The 15,454-nt window shown below is 50.3% G+C and overlaps 4 protein-coding genes and 2 non-coding genes across 6 annotated transcripts; 2 read left to right on the forward strand and 4 right to left on the reverse strand.

Moving 5' to 3' along the window:
• Window positions 1–1,555: 1,555 nt before the first annotated feature.
• B0T23DRAFT_327213 (uncharacterized protein) lies at window positions 1,556–2,537 on the forward strand (the record flags this gene model as incomplete). Its single annotated transcript, XM_062835602.1, has 3 exons — window positions 1,556–1,626; window positions 1,712–1,947; window positions 2,500–2,537. The coding sequence occupies 3 exons, from the start codon at window positions 1,556–1,558 to the stop codon at window positions 2,535–2,537; spliced, it is 345 nt and encodes a 114-aa protein (XP_062688240.1).
• Window positions 2,538–4,064: 1,527 nt separating this feature from the next.
• On the forward strand, window positions 4,065–5,108 carry B0T23DRAFT_408427 (WSC domain-containing protein; the record flags this gene model as incomplete). Its single annotated transcript, XM_062839296.1, has 3 exons — window positions 4,065–4,500; window positions 4,556–5,031; window positions 5,094–5,108. The coding sequence occupies 3 exons, from the start codon at window positions 4,065–4,067 to the stop codon at window positions 5,106–5,108; spliced, it is 927 nt and encodes a 308-aa protein (XP_062688241.1).
• A 3,250-nt stretch (window positions 5,109–8,358) lies between these two features.
• B0T23DRAFT_457198 (uncharacterized protein) lies at window positions 8,359–9,757 on the reverse strand. Its single transcript, XM_062841279.1, has 3 exons — window positions 8,980–9,757; window positions 8,826–8,860; window positions 8,359–8,749 (listed from the first exon to the last, which is right to left on the reverse strand). The coding sequence occupies exons 1-3, from the start codon at window positions 9,432–9,434 to the stop codon at window positions 8,655–8,657; spliced, it is 585 nt and encodes a 194-aa protein (XP_062688242.1). The 5' UTR covers window positions 9,435–9,757; the 3' UTR covers window positions 8,359–8,654.
• A 1,508-nt stretch (window positions 9,758–11,265) lies between these two features.
• B0T23DRAFT_45803 (uncharacterized protein) lies at window positions 11,266–12,160 on the reverse strand. Its single transcript, XM_062841287.1, has 2 exons — window positions 11,510–12,160; window positions 11,266–11,409 (listed from the first exon to the last, which is right to left on the reverse strand). Exons 1-2 carry the CDS (start codon window positions 12,048–12,050, stop codon window positions 11,318–11,320), a joined length of 633 nt encoding a protein of 210 aa, XP_062688243.1. The 5' UTR covers window positions 12,051–12,160; the 3' UTR covers window positions 11,266–11,317.
• A 1,067-nt stretch (window positions 12,161–13,227) lies between these two features.
• On the reverse strand, window positions 13,228–13,298 carry B0T23DRAFT_t413. The gene has a single exon. It is a non-coding gene; the product is annotated as a tRNA-Gly (tRNA).
• Window positions 13,299–14,395: 1,097 nt separating this feature from the next.
• On the reverse strand, window positions 14,396–14,467 carry B0T23DRAFT_t412. The gene has a single exon. It is a non-coding gene; the product is annotated as a tRNA-Thr (tRNA).
• Between the last annotated feature and the right edge of the window lie 987 nt (window positions 14,468–15,454).

A 15,454-nucleotide genomic window follows, 5' to 3' on the forward strand; every position in this document is an offset into this window, starting at 1 on the left:
GGTCACTAATGTCATGACGCATTTTGTTGCTGAGTATCCTCCGTAGAGTATGTATGGATGAAAGTGAAAGCCAGAAGAAAGAAACCAGATACATAACGGGTGGATTCAACCAGAGATGGATGGATTTCGAATTGCGCTGTCTAGAGGTAAGTAGGTATCAATCGATGGAACGAAATGGTACGGTTCATCGCGATGAGTTGCAGAGTGGTTGTTGGTGGTGGTGGCTGTATGTATAGAAAAAGGGACGGACTTTTCTTACGTTATTTATGCAGAAATCAGGGGGACCTACATACATACTACACATTTCTTGCGGTTGGGGACGGGCGTCTTTCCAAAAGGGACCTATTTTATGTAGGTACGCAGTAGGGTTTATACGAGCGGTATTATGTACACATGTACGGACCAAGTACACTTGCATGTACTATGCACATAGGTACCTCTACGTAGAAACGCAGGGCCGAACGCAGGTACGGCCGGAAGAGAGGAGATCGTCCAGTTTGTTGGAAGGTAGCTGCCAGTACTATCATGCGTGTGTGATGCGGTTGCCAGTTGCGATTGCCAGTTGTAATTGCCCGTTGCAAGTGGTCATGTCAGCACCGAAACAATAAGTAGCGAGCAGTACTACCTACGGTGCTTCGCAAGAAATTCCAAAAGCATCGGATGCCACTGTCTACCTACCTTACCCGTCTAGTGTAGTGTGTGTATTACGAAACCGGAAAGAAACGATTCAAGGACAGGACTGGAAAGAGAAGTATAAACAAAGGTGATCGATCCTGTTGCCCGATCCGACCTCCTCCAGAGCTCCGCCGGAGTTTTCCCGTCAAGAAAGAGGGAACGGGAACTGCAAAAGCAGTGATGACCACGGGATTAGGCAGGTATCCGCTGCTGACTAAAGTATGTTCAGGTTGAGGTGCGCTGGAAGAAAAGCTGTCGGAACAATCGGGTCGGCAGTTATTGACGGGGTTGAGGAGGCAGATGTACACCAGACAGAGACGACACTCGGAGTCCTGTGTTTGAGAACCAAAACGGTGCAAGATGAATGAACTCTGGCTAGAGGTGTTTTTTTTGTTTTTTTGTTTTTTTTGGCGATGCGTAGTGTACACTTACACTAGGGAGGTAGTGTAGTGTAGCAGTTTGTTTGAGAGTGGTGCAATGGTGTGTCGCGCAATGCTACCGTGATACGAATATCCTGCGGTCAGGCGGCGCCTTTTTACTCACACTCTACACTTCGTATCTGAAGTAGCTGAAGTAGTATTTCCAATAGAATTTGGTATCCTAATTAGCTGACAGATGCATTTACTGATGGGCGTTGATGATTTCATGGTTGTGGTTGGCCCCCTCTTTTCAAAGGACAAGCTTTTGCTTTTTGCTCTCGACACATCATGAGCATCCTATCCGCTGAACTGAGAATGCTGCAAGCCTGGCTGGACCAGTCCATGCAGTGTCATTGAAGTGGAGACTCCTTTCGTATCCGAACGCCAAGACAACTGGAGAAAGCGAACATGGAAGGAAGCTCTCGAAGCTCGACCCTCCATCTTGGCAAGAGACTGACACCATGGAGAAACAGATGGCGATGGAAGAAATACACATGGAATGGGAATGGAGAGGACCTGAACAGTGGGATAAGTAACGACCCCCAATTGAGAGGCCTCGTTCAATTCGGCCACGGTCTCTTGGTGCCCTGGGGAAAGACGGGACCCGACCGTTTGAGAAAGGGTGGTGCCCGTCAAGGTGGAATCTTTGTCTGGCAAACCCCCCGTGTTTGTTGTTTCATGTTGCCATCCCCCTGTTTCTTCGTCAAGAGGTTACGTATCGTCGTTGTCGGATGGTCCCCAATGGCGACGGATGCGTGTGGTTGGACCGCTGGGAGTGGTCAACAAACCGTCAACATTGATGCCCGCGTGGCTCAAGCTGGCGGTGATCCCGTTTCATCGATGCTGTGCATATGTAAGCAAGCTGGCAAGTCACCATCATCTTTCATTCATTCTTTCAGTCATTCATCTGGGTATCCCCCCAGGTACATTAGAAAAGGGGCAGAATCCCGGTGGTAAAATGATTGCACAGAAAAGGCTTTGCGTCTTCTGATGTGGTACAGAAAGCAGAACATGATTGTTTGTCGTTCATCCCGAATAGAGGTAAGATGGCAAGATTGCTATTCTCTGGGCAGATCGTGTCTCATCTCCTGTTTTCTATGATAGTTTCCTGGTTTTGATGGAGTAGTTGCGAGGCCGGGCTACAGGTAAAGCTCAGGAGCGCTTGTAACTGTTGGTATCAATGGTGCTGCAAAAAGATACGGTCAGTCCGGCAAACCCTCGAGAGCACTAACAGTGAGCGAGGTCCTAGCTAACCCGAGTACAAACGTAATAGCAGAACCTTCCATTTGAACGAACATGAAGTCGTGGTCCCTTCCTCGCTCTTTTTCGTTTTTCGCACCTTCTGCTGGCCTACCGCCATGCGATCGACAGAATAACGGGTACCCCTGAAATGTGCGTGCTCCAGTGTTACTCCACCAGATTCTGGCCAATATCAAGCTGTAAAGGCACATATTTTTGGCAAAGAACTTCCTTCATTGGTCAGTGACAAGCCCAGCCTCCCTTTTTGTGGATCTCGATACAGATGAGAGGTGAGAGATGACCGGGATGCATGTGCCTCTCGTTTCGATTTTTGAATGATGCATCCCGAGGCCCCAGGCGTCAGGGAATTGGGCTCCATCGCGCAATTTCCCAGCGACCCCGTCGTCCTCCCCCAACTCGCGCATTGCCCCCGTTTTCGCCGCGGTGTCCGGGTCTCGACGGTCCTCAGCTCCTTTTGACATTCCGCCTGTGCCTGCCTGGTCTTTGGTCTTTGTCCACTCTCTCAAACTCTTTCCACCCGCTCATCTTTTTTTCGGGGATGCGGTTGGTTTTTGAATCAAACAACAGGAATCGCGGGCCACTCCTTGAAATCAATTGAATTTGGAAAATTCCGTCTGCCAGGAGGTTCGGAGAAAGAACCTAACCTACCTAGAGGTACCTACGGTGGCCGCCCCCGCCGCTCCAGTCCGTCGGCAATCACTAGGTCAGTCTCATCACTGCAGTGCGCATTTGCACTGCACTGCACTGCACTGCACTGCAGTCTGCACCTGCCGCGCTACCAGGGCCCCTGCCCCTCTCAGTGGACAGTGGCTTCCGTCTCTTTCACAGGTCCGTTCTTGTTGCCTTTCTTTCGTTGGTTCCTGCTCGTCCGTCCGTCGTCTCCGTCCCCAGCCAGCCAGTCTTCCACTCAGTTTTGCCGCTCCCATTTTGTGTGTTCCCGCTCTCTCTCACTCCAGTCGCTGTCTCCCACACACCCACCCACTCCGTCCCATTCCCACACCCACTCCCACTTTTGCGCCTTTAGTTTCGTACTTTCGGCCGGCCGCTCCCTCTCAAACAAAACCACTTCCGCTCCCTCCTCCACACCCACACTGTCGCTCCTTTCAATTCCGCTCCCTATTCTCGTGTGTGCGTGCCCGACAATTCCCATCGTTCGACCACAACACAATCATTATCCACGACGACGATAACGACACCATCACGCTCACTTGCCCGGTCGCATCCCGACCCCCGACTTCCGTTCTTGACCATCGTCCACAAGTCACACTAACCATCTCGGCCCGCTCCAGCACTGTCGTCGAGTCATAGTCTTCCGTCGACCGACACCGATTGGAACAAAGGCAATGTCCAACCACTCGTGACCTCGTCAACCATCAACAAGGAATACCAAGGGATCCGCAAAACAAAGGGAACAACAGGAGACAAGAAGTAGGGGCCAGCACCACTCCTTATCATCAGGCCTTTGAATTCCGCTTCATCCATATTCAATTCGACACGTAGGAGGTTAATTACTTCCTTGTCCTTTTCAACTTCAAACCGCCAGGACTCTCGAAGGGTCCTGCGTTCATTGTGTTTGACTCAGCCTCAAGCACAATTGGCATTCGACGACAAGGACAAAAGCCCGACGACAACCTTATTGCCCGACCGTTGCCGTTACCCACGACTTGTTGTCGTCACATTAAGACCTCAGAGGCCTTCAACCATAACATCATGAAGTCGATATCGGTACTAGCAATGGCCTTCGCCGCGAACTGCGCCAATGCGACAGCGCATCAACCCCCGCCCTCGCTCGTCGTCAGAGGCAATCCGCCATTTCCGCCAATTGAAACACATATTGGCTGGCATACACCCGCCTTCGTTGGTTGTTTCAATGACTCAGGCACCTTGAAGCTGAACACCACACGCATGAACACTCAACAAACGATAGACTTCGGCAATGGCCCAGAGCTGGATACCGGTGTGTCGAGCGGTAACTGTGAAAAATGGTGTGGTGCGGTTAAGGACAAAAATGACCAGCAGATTTATCAAGTTGCCGCAATGAGTCAAGGAACTCAGTGTTGGTGTGGTACTCAATATCCGCCAAAGTCGTCCTTGACCGACACACAAGACTGCAATATCCCATGCTCGGGCTATGACTTGGAGTATTGTAAGTTACAGAGACTGGCTGAACTGTACCTTGGAAAGATGCTAATCATTTTCAGGCGGCGGTGCCGAGACGTGGAGCGTCTACAACTTGGGCTTTCCAGCGGTTACCAACTCAAAGCCTAAGGTTTCTAGCACCAGCGCAGCACCAAGCTCAACTGCTGCGGCCAAGACGTCCAGCATTTCAAGCGCCGTATCCGAACCGACTGTCACCACTACTGAATCAATCTTGCCCGACGAACCCAAGAAGGGAAAGAGCAACACGGCCGGAATTGTGGCAGGCACCGTGGTGGCAGTCGTTGTCGTCTTGTCCGCGGTTGGGGGTGTCTTCCTCTTTATGCGTCGCAAGCGGAACAAGGAGATTGAGGATGAGCATCGACGCAACGCTGCCGTCAACGCTTTCGTTGGTAAGCCGCCCAGCACCAGCGATGGGATGTCCATGGCAGACGCCCGCCTCGACCCTGTCCTCGTGCAGAGGAGATTAAGTGATGGCAGTATCGCCGACAACCAAGACTACTCCAGGAGGATCCTTCGCGTACGTGGTTCTACTTTTCAGCCTCCTGATCTAGCCATCAATCTGACTGACGATTTAATTAGGTTACAAATGCATGATCAAGTCACCAATCGACGACAACAAAAAGACTTGCCTGTATTATACACTTTCATCACATCCGCATACTCGGCGTTAGGGAAACATTTCGGCTTATCACTGGTAGATCGATCGCACGAACGAAAGCTCCTAGGCAGGCAATTCTTGGCACGAGAAAGGCGGATCATTCGGGCACAAAGTGGGTGTGACCCTTGAGAATCTGCCAGCCTCAGCGCTATTCTCTCCTTTACTCTCTTTTAGATATCAGCCAGTTCGGTCGTCTTAAATGAACGACTCTTTTCAGTTGCTTGAGAATTTGCCTGCCTGGACGGGCGACGATTTCGGTTCACCAGCACAAGCCAGGAATGGTTTCCCACCCGCTGGCTTTTACCGAGATGTTTAGCCATGGTGTGTTGCGGGAGTAGTTTCCTCCTTCAGTTGGGCCTCCTATCATTCGCTGGTATGCGTGTTTTCTTAAGCTTTGGATTTTGACTGGAGTTAAGAAATTCCCTTCCCATGAGGAAACGGTCTCTAGTAATGCATTTCCGTACGTTTAGGCACGCAGGACCTATCCGATCTTGGAGAGAAAGCTGGCTTTAGACACGGATAATGGTACCTCGATTTCAAGAGTATACGGCGTTGTAGTTTCACACCATTCAACTGCTTTTCTTGCCTAATCTCCCGCTCTTATTTTGGGAAGGACACGACGAAGAACCGAACGGGTGGGGGCATGTTACTGCTGGGCACACAAAGTATATCACACCATGGTTGATACACTTAAGCTGGATGCGAGCTAGAGGGAAAGAGACGCCAAGCCCTTACACATCCTTCTTTGGGCGAAGGGGAAAAAATGGAAGATTGTGGTTTCCAGCTCTTGTTGTTTATGGCACCGTTGTTGCATGGGGCGTGTCGGGTGTGGTTCTTTTTTCGGTTTGCTTGGTTCTTTTTTTCTAGTTGCTTTAGACAGTAGTTGTTTTATTTTGAGATATCCCCTCCTTTGCATTCGCGGGCTTGACTTGGATGTACTATCTTTATTTCTTTTGTCATCCTCCATGCGCAAGAAGGTTCGTCATCATCAGAAGGCTTTGTGATATCTGGTTCCACATCTCACCTCTCGTTCGCCCAAAGCCATTGATTGACCCATGACCTATCTCCAATCCATTGTCAATCGGTCGACATCGTCATTTAGAGACTGGATGCAGCAACCATATCGGAGAGGCCGTTCGTTGAGCTGCCAAGCACATCCCAACGCGGAAATCGGCACTACCCAAGTTGCAAGCGGAGCATTCCAAGAAAGGTCCAAGAAACCCCTAAATGGATGCCCCTGGGATGATCGACAATGCTCAGAGTCTGATCACGTTCAGGTCGGAAACGACGGCGTGGGCGGAAAATGACAGCAGAGGCCAGGCATACTGCAGCGGTAGATTGTCAGACGCCGACGGCGGGATTGTAACCATCTAGGATCAGGTAGTGTTAGGCCCAAGCTAGCCAAGCAACCAAGGCACCAAAAGGAGATGTGAAGATGGTCGTGCTCGAGTCATGGGACACTTGGAATTACACAGACCATCAGGATCGACAGTGTTCCGCAGATTACGTTCTACTTTGCAAGTGGCCCAAGGGCACTTATATCACAAGATGGCGAAACAATCTGAGCTTTCCCATGATCAAAATGTGCACATCATAGGTGATGGCTTCCAGGTTACCAACATATGTCCCATCGCGGCTCTGAAGGTCCAGATGAGACAACGTGCGCTTAACGGTCACTGCTGGACTGAAGAGTGAAAGTGGGAAAAGACCTACACAGCATGACATGTCGTGCGACGCGATTCCCTTTGAACACTCCATTTGGACGTTTTAACTTCCTTTTCTGCTCAATCGATCGGTCGGGGTCAGTCCATGTCCCGTTTCGCATCTCTAATCAATAATAGACTGCCTTTGTTCTCGTACGGGTTTCGAATAGCGCTTGGAATAATTCAATTTGCTCAACTCAACTCGATTCGACTCAACTTAACCCATCTCAAGACCCCCAAGGCGACTGACCGTTCAACTTGGTGCAATTCGCAATTTGACCGCCTTCTTATAACACCGGTCGTATGAGTCCCTTGATACGAAAACCATACCAAAACAAACGCAGTCATAAGGTAGGTATCAGGGTCACATAACGCCGCCCATGGCCCACCACCTGTCAAACCAGCCAGGTAATTATCAGATTTTCCAAGTCGTCTATCCTTCAAGGTACACTGAGGTAGGAGAACTTCTGTTCTCTAGCCCTCTGTTCCGAGCTAACACATCTTCTCCATTACAAATTCGCAGGCTTTGACATCTTCTCATTGTCGTTTTTCCATGTCACCCACTCCCCGTGGTTTTCAACCAATTCAAGTGCTATGGAATTGGACTCGACTAGAGCCTAGAGCCAACTCCAAGTCTGACTGATTTCATCACCAACAGGCACTGAGCATAACAGTACCACAGGAAATAGACAAAGAGGTCTACTAGGTACCATAGCTGGAAACGTTGGGCGGCATCTGGCCCAGATAAATTTTCTGACTGGTCGTTGTTCGTTGTCTTGAGTGCGATGCTCGAGGTACTTTAGTCCCGGGCGGTTCCTTCCCAGGTCATCTCGCTTCCCCCAAGTGCCCCTACCGATGGTCCTTTCCCGGGATCACACACTTTCCTATATGAGAACAATGAGAATGAGAGGATCTTTTTGAGAGTCAATTGAGCAAGTGGCACCAATGCTCTTGTGTTTGTTTGTTCCTTTCTTTTTTCTTCTTCAGATGGCCAGTCCGATTCCGCTTGCGGTGCTAGTTTTTCCGGCCGCGCAGAAAAGTGATGCAAAAACTTGCACAGATTTCGAAATTCAAGTCTTTTCCTTCACCACTTCCCCTTACCTCATCCGCCTACCTTCAACCTTCTCAACTTGTTAACCTTCTACACCATGCAGTCATGACCGTGATAGAGGGATCCTCGGCCTTTTGCCCTTCAGTTCCTTTTCCCAACATTATAGCCACTCGGAAGGACTCCTCAGCCGTCGGGCACTTGACAGCTCAGTTCATTCACCAGAGTTGATAAAGGGCTTCGAGTGTTCCCTTCTAGTCTGCCACCCATCACTTCGCCGAACGTCAGAGCCAAGCTATACAGTTTGGTCATGAAAGAAGAGACGGGTGCGGGCCGAATGGGCTGCACTCTATTTATCCGATGCGGCCACTACCGCCGCCGGCGAGACAACAACATATCAGACATCAGCACAGTGATTCGATAGGGTGTCCAAATGGATTGGCTCAGAACCTGCCCACAACTCTCCAAGATAGGTTGTGTGTATTCCTAAATCGCTTTCCTTGTCCCTCGGCATTACTATTCGTCATTATCCACGTGACCATATTCCATACCCCTTGGCGATAACACACCACGTCATATCCCCGTCCCCTAGCCTAGCTGTATACATATCTGTCAAACCCTCTTGTACGATAGCCATTACCCCGCGCCCCGTGCGAGCCTAGTAATGCCTGCAGCTGGCAGAGACTTCTTATTTTCTTTTCGAAACTTTTGGATATCCGACCTAGATCGCCCTACTGAGCGCCCAACTTGGTCAACTCATACTCCAAGGTCTTCTGGTTATTCTCGATGATATATCCACCAGTTGTGCCGCCCCAGGTGCAAGAGTCTGTCAGGAGATCCATAATCGTTAGAAACGTGCCCGGTCACCTTGCTTTCGATATGAATGGGTTTGTGCCACTTACCCATAATGTGTCCACCAGCAACGGCGAAATCATGACTGGATATTGCCAGAAACCAGATGTTAGTCATCAATTCCTTCTTGAATAGAGGGATTTCTTGAGCAGGCGACCTCAACTCGCGTCTTGAATGCTAGGGATAGAACGGGAATTATCTTACGCTGTGGTATACAAAACCGATTCCGCCGTCCCATACAAGCTGACTATCATCCTCACTCCAATAATCTCTTGGCAAAGTATGTAAAAGGGTTTGACGGCGTAGCTAACACTGGTTCCCAACGCCGCCAGGCTGCTCACGCACTTGACGGCGGCGTCAACGTCGGGCCGAAGCAAGTGACGAGGAGTATCTTGCTCATCCGTGGTGCACCACGACAAGTATCGTTTATTGATACTTGCGGCGCCGTCGTGGGTGGACGCGGTGGCGTTGAGGCTCGCGTAGTAGGCCTCAACGGCCTGCTCAGGGGTGAGGGCGACTACGTCGGGGTTCATGAGGTCGGCGACCCACTGGGACCAGCTCCAAGGCTTGACCTCCTCCGCGGTGGTGACGGCAGTGGTTGGCGCAGCGACGGCGACAGTCGCAAGGACGGCGATGGTGGCGAACTTCATGGCGACCATTTTAACGGTTTGGGGATGCTGGACTTGGTGAGGGAGAAAGAGAAGCTGATGAATGCAGGTGAGGATGGGGAGGAAATCTCTCTACTTTGGTTTTGTGACCGACCTTCGTCCTTCTTATACTCCAATCTTCTTCCCTACCTCTAGAGGTGTTCTTTGCTTCGCGGCATGGCTAAGAGCTCTCCTTCTACTACTGTGGTAGTGTCCCTATCCTCAATTCGGGTTGGCGTCATCCAGAGGCGCTTGTTATGAGCCGAGCAGTGGAACTCCTGTTCCAAGGACTCTTCCTCTTTTCGGTTACATTCCCGGATCCCAATCAATGGCCTATGGCCGGAGATACATATCCTCGGCTGCCGTCCCTGCACTGATACAACGCCAACGTCCTCCCATGTTTACCGCCTTTCTATCGTGGTATCACCTTCTCTCCCCTGGCATGAACGTTCCCGTATCTCTCCAAAGCTTGCTCTGGGCTTACATCTAACTAACCAAGACACGAACAACAACTCTACTCCTGAAGTTTCTCAACAGTCCCACGGTTTCGAGACAATCCATGAGTTCTCGTCATCCTGCCACTCAAGCTCAACTCAACCTTCTCTACCGCACCCATGATGCCGTCCCAATCTTTGTTGTCTAATCTTCAATCGGTCTAGAACCTACACCTACGTGAGAGGTATCCATTTCCTTGCTACCTAGGGACGTTTTCCGTAGTCCCGGACATCTGTTACATGGGATATGGACAGCTTTGGCACGAAGGCCTGACTTGTAACGGGCCGAATCTACGATCCGACATCGTATAGACTCAGTGTCAAAGCGGCCTGTTCACCTCCTCTCCTTGGCCATCCTAGCTGCTATTGAACCACAGGCCAAGTCTAGCGGTCACGGAAAAAAAAAAAAAAAAAAAGCCGAGTTAGAAGCGCAATGTTCTCGGGCGACGGACTGTCTCTACGACTGTGCAGACAGCAGGTTGGAGGAGCCGCATGAAGTTGTTGTTGGTCGTTAGTTTTGGCTTGGCTATGGGGTGTGGTGGTATTGTTTAAGTCCAAGCCGATGCTGTTCTAGTGTAATGGTCTGAGTGCTACAGTAGTTCATACAGGTAGGTACTGTACCTCTAGGCTGCCTGTCTGCAGAAGTGACAAGGGGGTGTCGATCATCCGGAAGACAAAACTCATTTACCGAACCACCTTTCCCCATCACGCCCGCGCGTCGCTACATCGTCAGATTGGCTGGGTTCAGCGTTTCTAGCCGCCAAGCTATCCCTCTTACCGTAGACATTGTAAACTCGTGTAACCTGGAGAGACTAGATCTCGCAGACATGGTCGTGCGGATCCTGTAGGGTTGCCGTATGGACTGGGGAAAACGGCAATCCAGGCCGTGTAGAAAACGCAGGGGTATAATAAGTCTTGTCAGGCAGTTGCTTTTGGTGGACCTCAAAGAGTACCTAGGTACGTATACTACGTGGCTGTCAGATATATATCAGTCTGCATCCCGAATTCCGGCTTTCACAAAGTTCATCACCTTGAATTGGAGATTTGCCAGTCACGTTTGGCAGGATGTACGCGGGTGTTGATGGAAAATAGCAACAAACTTTTATATCAATCCTTCGTGGTCGGTCTGATCGCGGTTTCCAGTTTTCCCCAAGTTCATACCTATGGTCCATTCTTCTGGACAATCTTTTCCGACACGCGCCCACGAACATCACCCAGGGTTCAGGCTGTCCGACCCTACAGGGCATTTGATGTACATGGTCTAGACAGAGCAAAAAAGACAAAACCCACCCCCTAGAAACGCAAAACCTGAGAAATCATGACATTCTTTTTCTTCAACACACAGAAGCCACCACATAAACCATTGCCCATGACAGTCATCTCAACCCATTTTAACCGTCATCAGTGCCCTTGACCCCACAGCAACACAGTAATGTACGAATTCGCAGGCATGATGATCTTACCACCGCTCATGTCACCCCAAGTGCAGGCGTCTGTCATGACAAAGCAGGGTTAGCAAAACATACCTACTTTTGCAAGGCGAGCCTCTGAAAGAATGAGGACGAAAGGAAGGGAAAAAAATGAAAAACTCACCCATAATCAACCCCCCCGCCCTCGCCCAATACTCCGACGGCTCCTCCACATACAAATTACAATCCTTCTGCCCAACCATTGCCGACCTCCCGCTCGTGCTGCGGCAGATGGACTCCGAGCAAAAGGGAGGCGGCATGTGAACGGGCTTCTGTCCGCCCGCGGCCATCTTGTTGACTATGTAAACGGCGTCGGCGACAGGCATGCGCTTGGAGTTGCTGGGTTCGCAGGTTGCGCCTGCTCTCTTGGACAGCTCTGTACCAGTAGTGGTACTGCTGGTGCTGGTGCCATTGATGCTCTGGTAGTAGGCTTCGAGGGCTTGCTCTGGGGTGAGGGCGACGACGTTGGGGTTGAGGATGTCGTCTACCCATTTGGAGAAGCTGAAGGGCTTGGTTGCCGTGGATGTGGAGATGGAAGTGGAAGTGGAGGTGGAGGTGGAGACCGGGGCCGGAGCTGGGTCTGGGCCTGGGCCTGGGAATGGGGCGGCGACGGTGAGGGTCGCGAGCATCGTGGCGATGGTGGTGGTGAGCTTGAGGGAGACCATGTTGGCGGTTTGGGGGAAAATGTGGTGCTAGCGTGATGACACTACACTACACTAGACTAAAGATGCGGTGATGGATTTGGGGTAATGGACAAGTATCATCTTCTTTTCGTAGGACTTTGAGAGTATATATATTTGAACTTCGTTATGGCCATTCTTCTGATCTCTTTGTCTCCTTCCCTTTTGATGGTGCAAAGTTGCAGTTGAGCCAAAGACTATACTCTATGTCCGTCAAAAGGCCGAGCAAGAAGCAATATTGTGGCTGGTACTGTCATTTTGACTGTGTAGAGAGCAAGGTAGGGGCGCCTCATGAGGTTGTTGGAGGTTGGTTGAGGTTGGTTTTGTGGAGTGTGGTGGTATTATTCGAAATAGCCGGAGGCGCAGTGGTCTGAGAGCTACAGTAGTGTACCTACAGAAGCGCCCCAACGACCCAGCATGTAGAGGTATGTCGTGCGCACTGGAAGAGAGATAAACTCACAAGAAGAAACTCAAAGGTTAAAAATTGCAAGAATGGGAATGTGTGGCACTTGAACCACCTCATTTCTCATTCTTCTTTTCACAAATTGCGGACCAGAAGTGGAATGGGTGGCCAATCAATATCCGTCGGCGCGGGCCGTTCCCGCTAAAACGGGCCCCCTTGCGTTAATTCAGGGTGGTGCACAAGCGCCATGGAGCGAACGTTAGGTGCGTGCGCTACTGGCGGGCGCGGGCGGGGCACCCAAAACCTCCGAGTGGCTGATCAGAAGAAGCATGAGTGGTCAGGAATAAACCCGAGGCGAGAGAACAAAAGTGGAAGTGGCTGGCTTGGGGTCCATCGTTCCGTTGTTGACTTCCCCTCCACTTGACAAGCCGATTGACCGATCATGGAGTTGAAGAATTGCGATCCGGGGGCTCGGGAGGGCAGGAATCAGAGAACGTGGAAAGGCGACATGCAAGGTACCTCAGTCACGGATTGAAGGTGAAGCGGAAGAGGTTGAAAAGTTTTCACGGAGCATACTCAAGTTAGTCAAAAGACTTGTGTTCAAATTGAAGCTCAATCAACACCGAGATACAATGACCCTTTCTCCAAGTACAAATGCGAAATCCGCAAATGATGAAGCGTCCAAAAAAAAAAAAAAAAAAAAAAAAAAAAAAAAAAAAAAAAAAAAAAAAAAAAAAAAGGGAAAAATAGCACAAGAAATGCGCCAGCCGCGAATCGAACGCGGGGCCCATCGATGGCAACGATGGATTTTACCACTAAACCACTGGCGCGAGATAATGTTAATTGTTAAGCTGTCTTAAATTTGAGCCCTATATCACTTTGATCACGCACATAGAAAGGTTGGACAGTTCAAGTCTGTTTCAGCACTTGAGAGCATCATGTCTTCCGCCGCAATGCCATTTTCCCCTCCCGATTCGCTCGAACGCAACCTCAACTGTTGGCCCCTCAAGGGAGCACTATCTATAATACATACAGCGCACCAGTATCTCATGTTAGACCTCTGTTGCGGGCATTATCGCGGAGTGTCCCCAGAGTCTTTCCTCTAATATAGATACCTTAGTGTGCAGAGAGTCAAGATAAGAGAGGCGGTCAAGGATAAACTATTAATTTCGGAGAGCTGGACCTGTCTTTTTGAAGACGGGCAGTAAGGCGTTCCCCACGAAGGCGAACGTCTGGCATGTGTGTTAGCTTTAAGTAACGAGATCGCAAGGGAGGTAAAGGTAAGACTGCGAGTATAAAAGTATACAAGGGTCTGGTCTGCGCTAGGTCCCTACACGGTACTCGGTTCCGGTTCGTGTACCACACTCAGACAAAGATCGACCTCAATCATTCAATGAGTGGTCCCTGCCGACCACGGTTTGCATACAAGCGCAGAGAAGAGGCTACTTTTTCTGTTCAATCGTAGATAACGGCCGGCCTGATCTTTGCGTAAGCTGTGGCAACACCCCCCGGCGCGTTTCTGAATGGACAATGTCTGAGGATTTGCACCAGGCACGAGATTCCTGCAAAAGCGCTGTCTCTCATCAGTCATCACACGCACTTTCAACTAGCTCAATCGAATGACATTGCGGTATATCCAGTCCTATCTACACGGGGCACTGAATGGGGGGTGGCAATACAGGAAGGAAGGACAAAGACGTAGGAACTGCTACTTCTTGTAACGTCGTAAGGGGGGGAGGGCAAAAACAGGAAGGTTACACAAGCGCTGGGTTAGGGTTATGAATGCTCCCTGGAAATTTCTGCATGGTATCCACCCGTCCAGCGAAGAGATGATGGAACTCTTCCCAAACCACCAACAAGTCACAACTCCATGGCATTACTAAAAACGGCCAAAAAAGAAAAGATCACGAGCTTCATCGCGCTATCATGCCCACAGCCAGAATCGAACTGACGACCTCATCATTACTAGTGATGCGCTCTACCACTGAGCCATGCGGGCCTTGATGGTTATCCTGGCGTAGAAGATGGCCTTTTATCACTCATTCTCCACCAGGATGCGGAGCCTCATCAACCCCGGTTTCCGAATCTCAGTGCCCTGTCTCACCGCGGCTCGGCTTCCGGGATATCGATGACCATGATGCGGACCGACGGTTTGGGATTCGACCAACAAATAATGTGTTGAAGGTACATGAAACAGCCGAGGCCGATGCAAACTAGGACGAACGAGTCAAGAACGAGAAGGCCGCCTAGGCCATTCGAAACATCGTCTAGGTCATGGTAGAAGTCCAGGCGTGGTACAGCTTCTTACAAGAGTACTGAATCTCGGAATGGGTAGATACATACCCGCGTCCTTCACTGTATCAACGTCCCAGAGAGCACCGAATCTGAAGTGGGAAATATCACCTTGGTCCGTCAATGTCTTCCAAACGGAGGCTCCCTTCATTGATATAGCCGAGGAAACCACCAACCGCCCAAGGCCGGTCTCTCGTCGTAGCGACCCTATTAAACAGAAGGATTCGTACTACCATACACCTATATATACAGTAGGAAGCCTTGGTCAGCAATGGCCACCCATCGTGTAATTGAGGCCGGTTGACCCTTGGATGACTGTGAGATATATACGATACCTAATGACCCCCGTTGGATCCGAGTACATATTGTATAAGGCTCTCCTCATGCGGCCCAGCACTGATCGGATCCTTGGTAATCAGCCCTAAGTCGTGTAACCTTCACCTCCCGAGAGATTTCGTCACTCAGCGGCAAACCATATGCATGGCGTTCACATCCACGATGAATGCTTGGTCCAGCACAGACCGAATCCTTGCTGATGGGCCAAAGGTAGTGTAACTTTCAAACCCCTCGCCATTGGGTCATTTAAGAGGCAAGAAGATATGCAAGGCGTTCACATTCACGATGGATGCCTGGAGGTAGGTATGTAGGTAGCTTCCTCTTCTTATAGAGAAGAAAAGAAGCCCTACCCCCGCGA

The sequence above is a fragment of the Neurospora hispaniola genome (genome assembly GCF_033458365.1).
Source record: "Neurospora hispaniola strain FGSC 10403 chromosome Unknown B0T23scaffold_10, whole genome shotgun sequence".
Taxonomy (NCBI): domain Eukaryota; kingdom Fungi; phylum Ascomycota; class Sordariomycetes; order Sordariales; family Sordariaceae; genus Neurospora; species Neurospora hispaniola.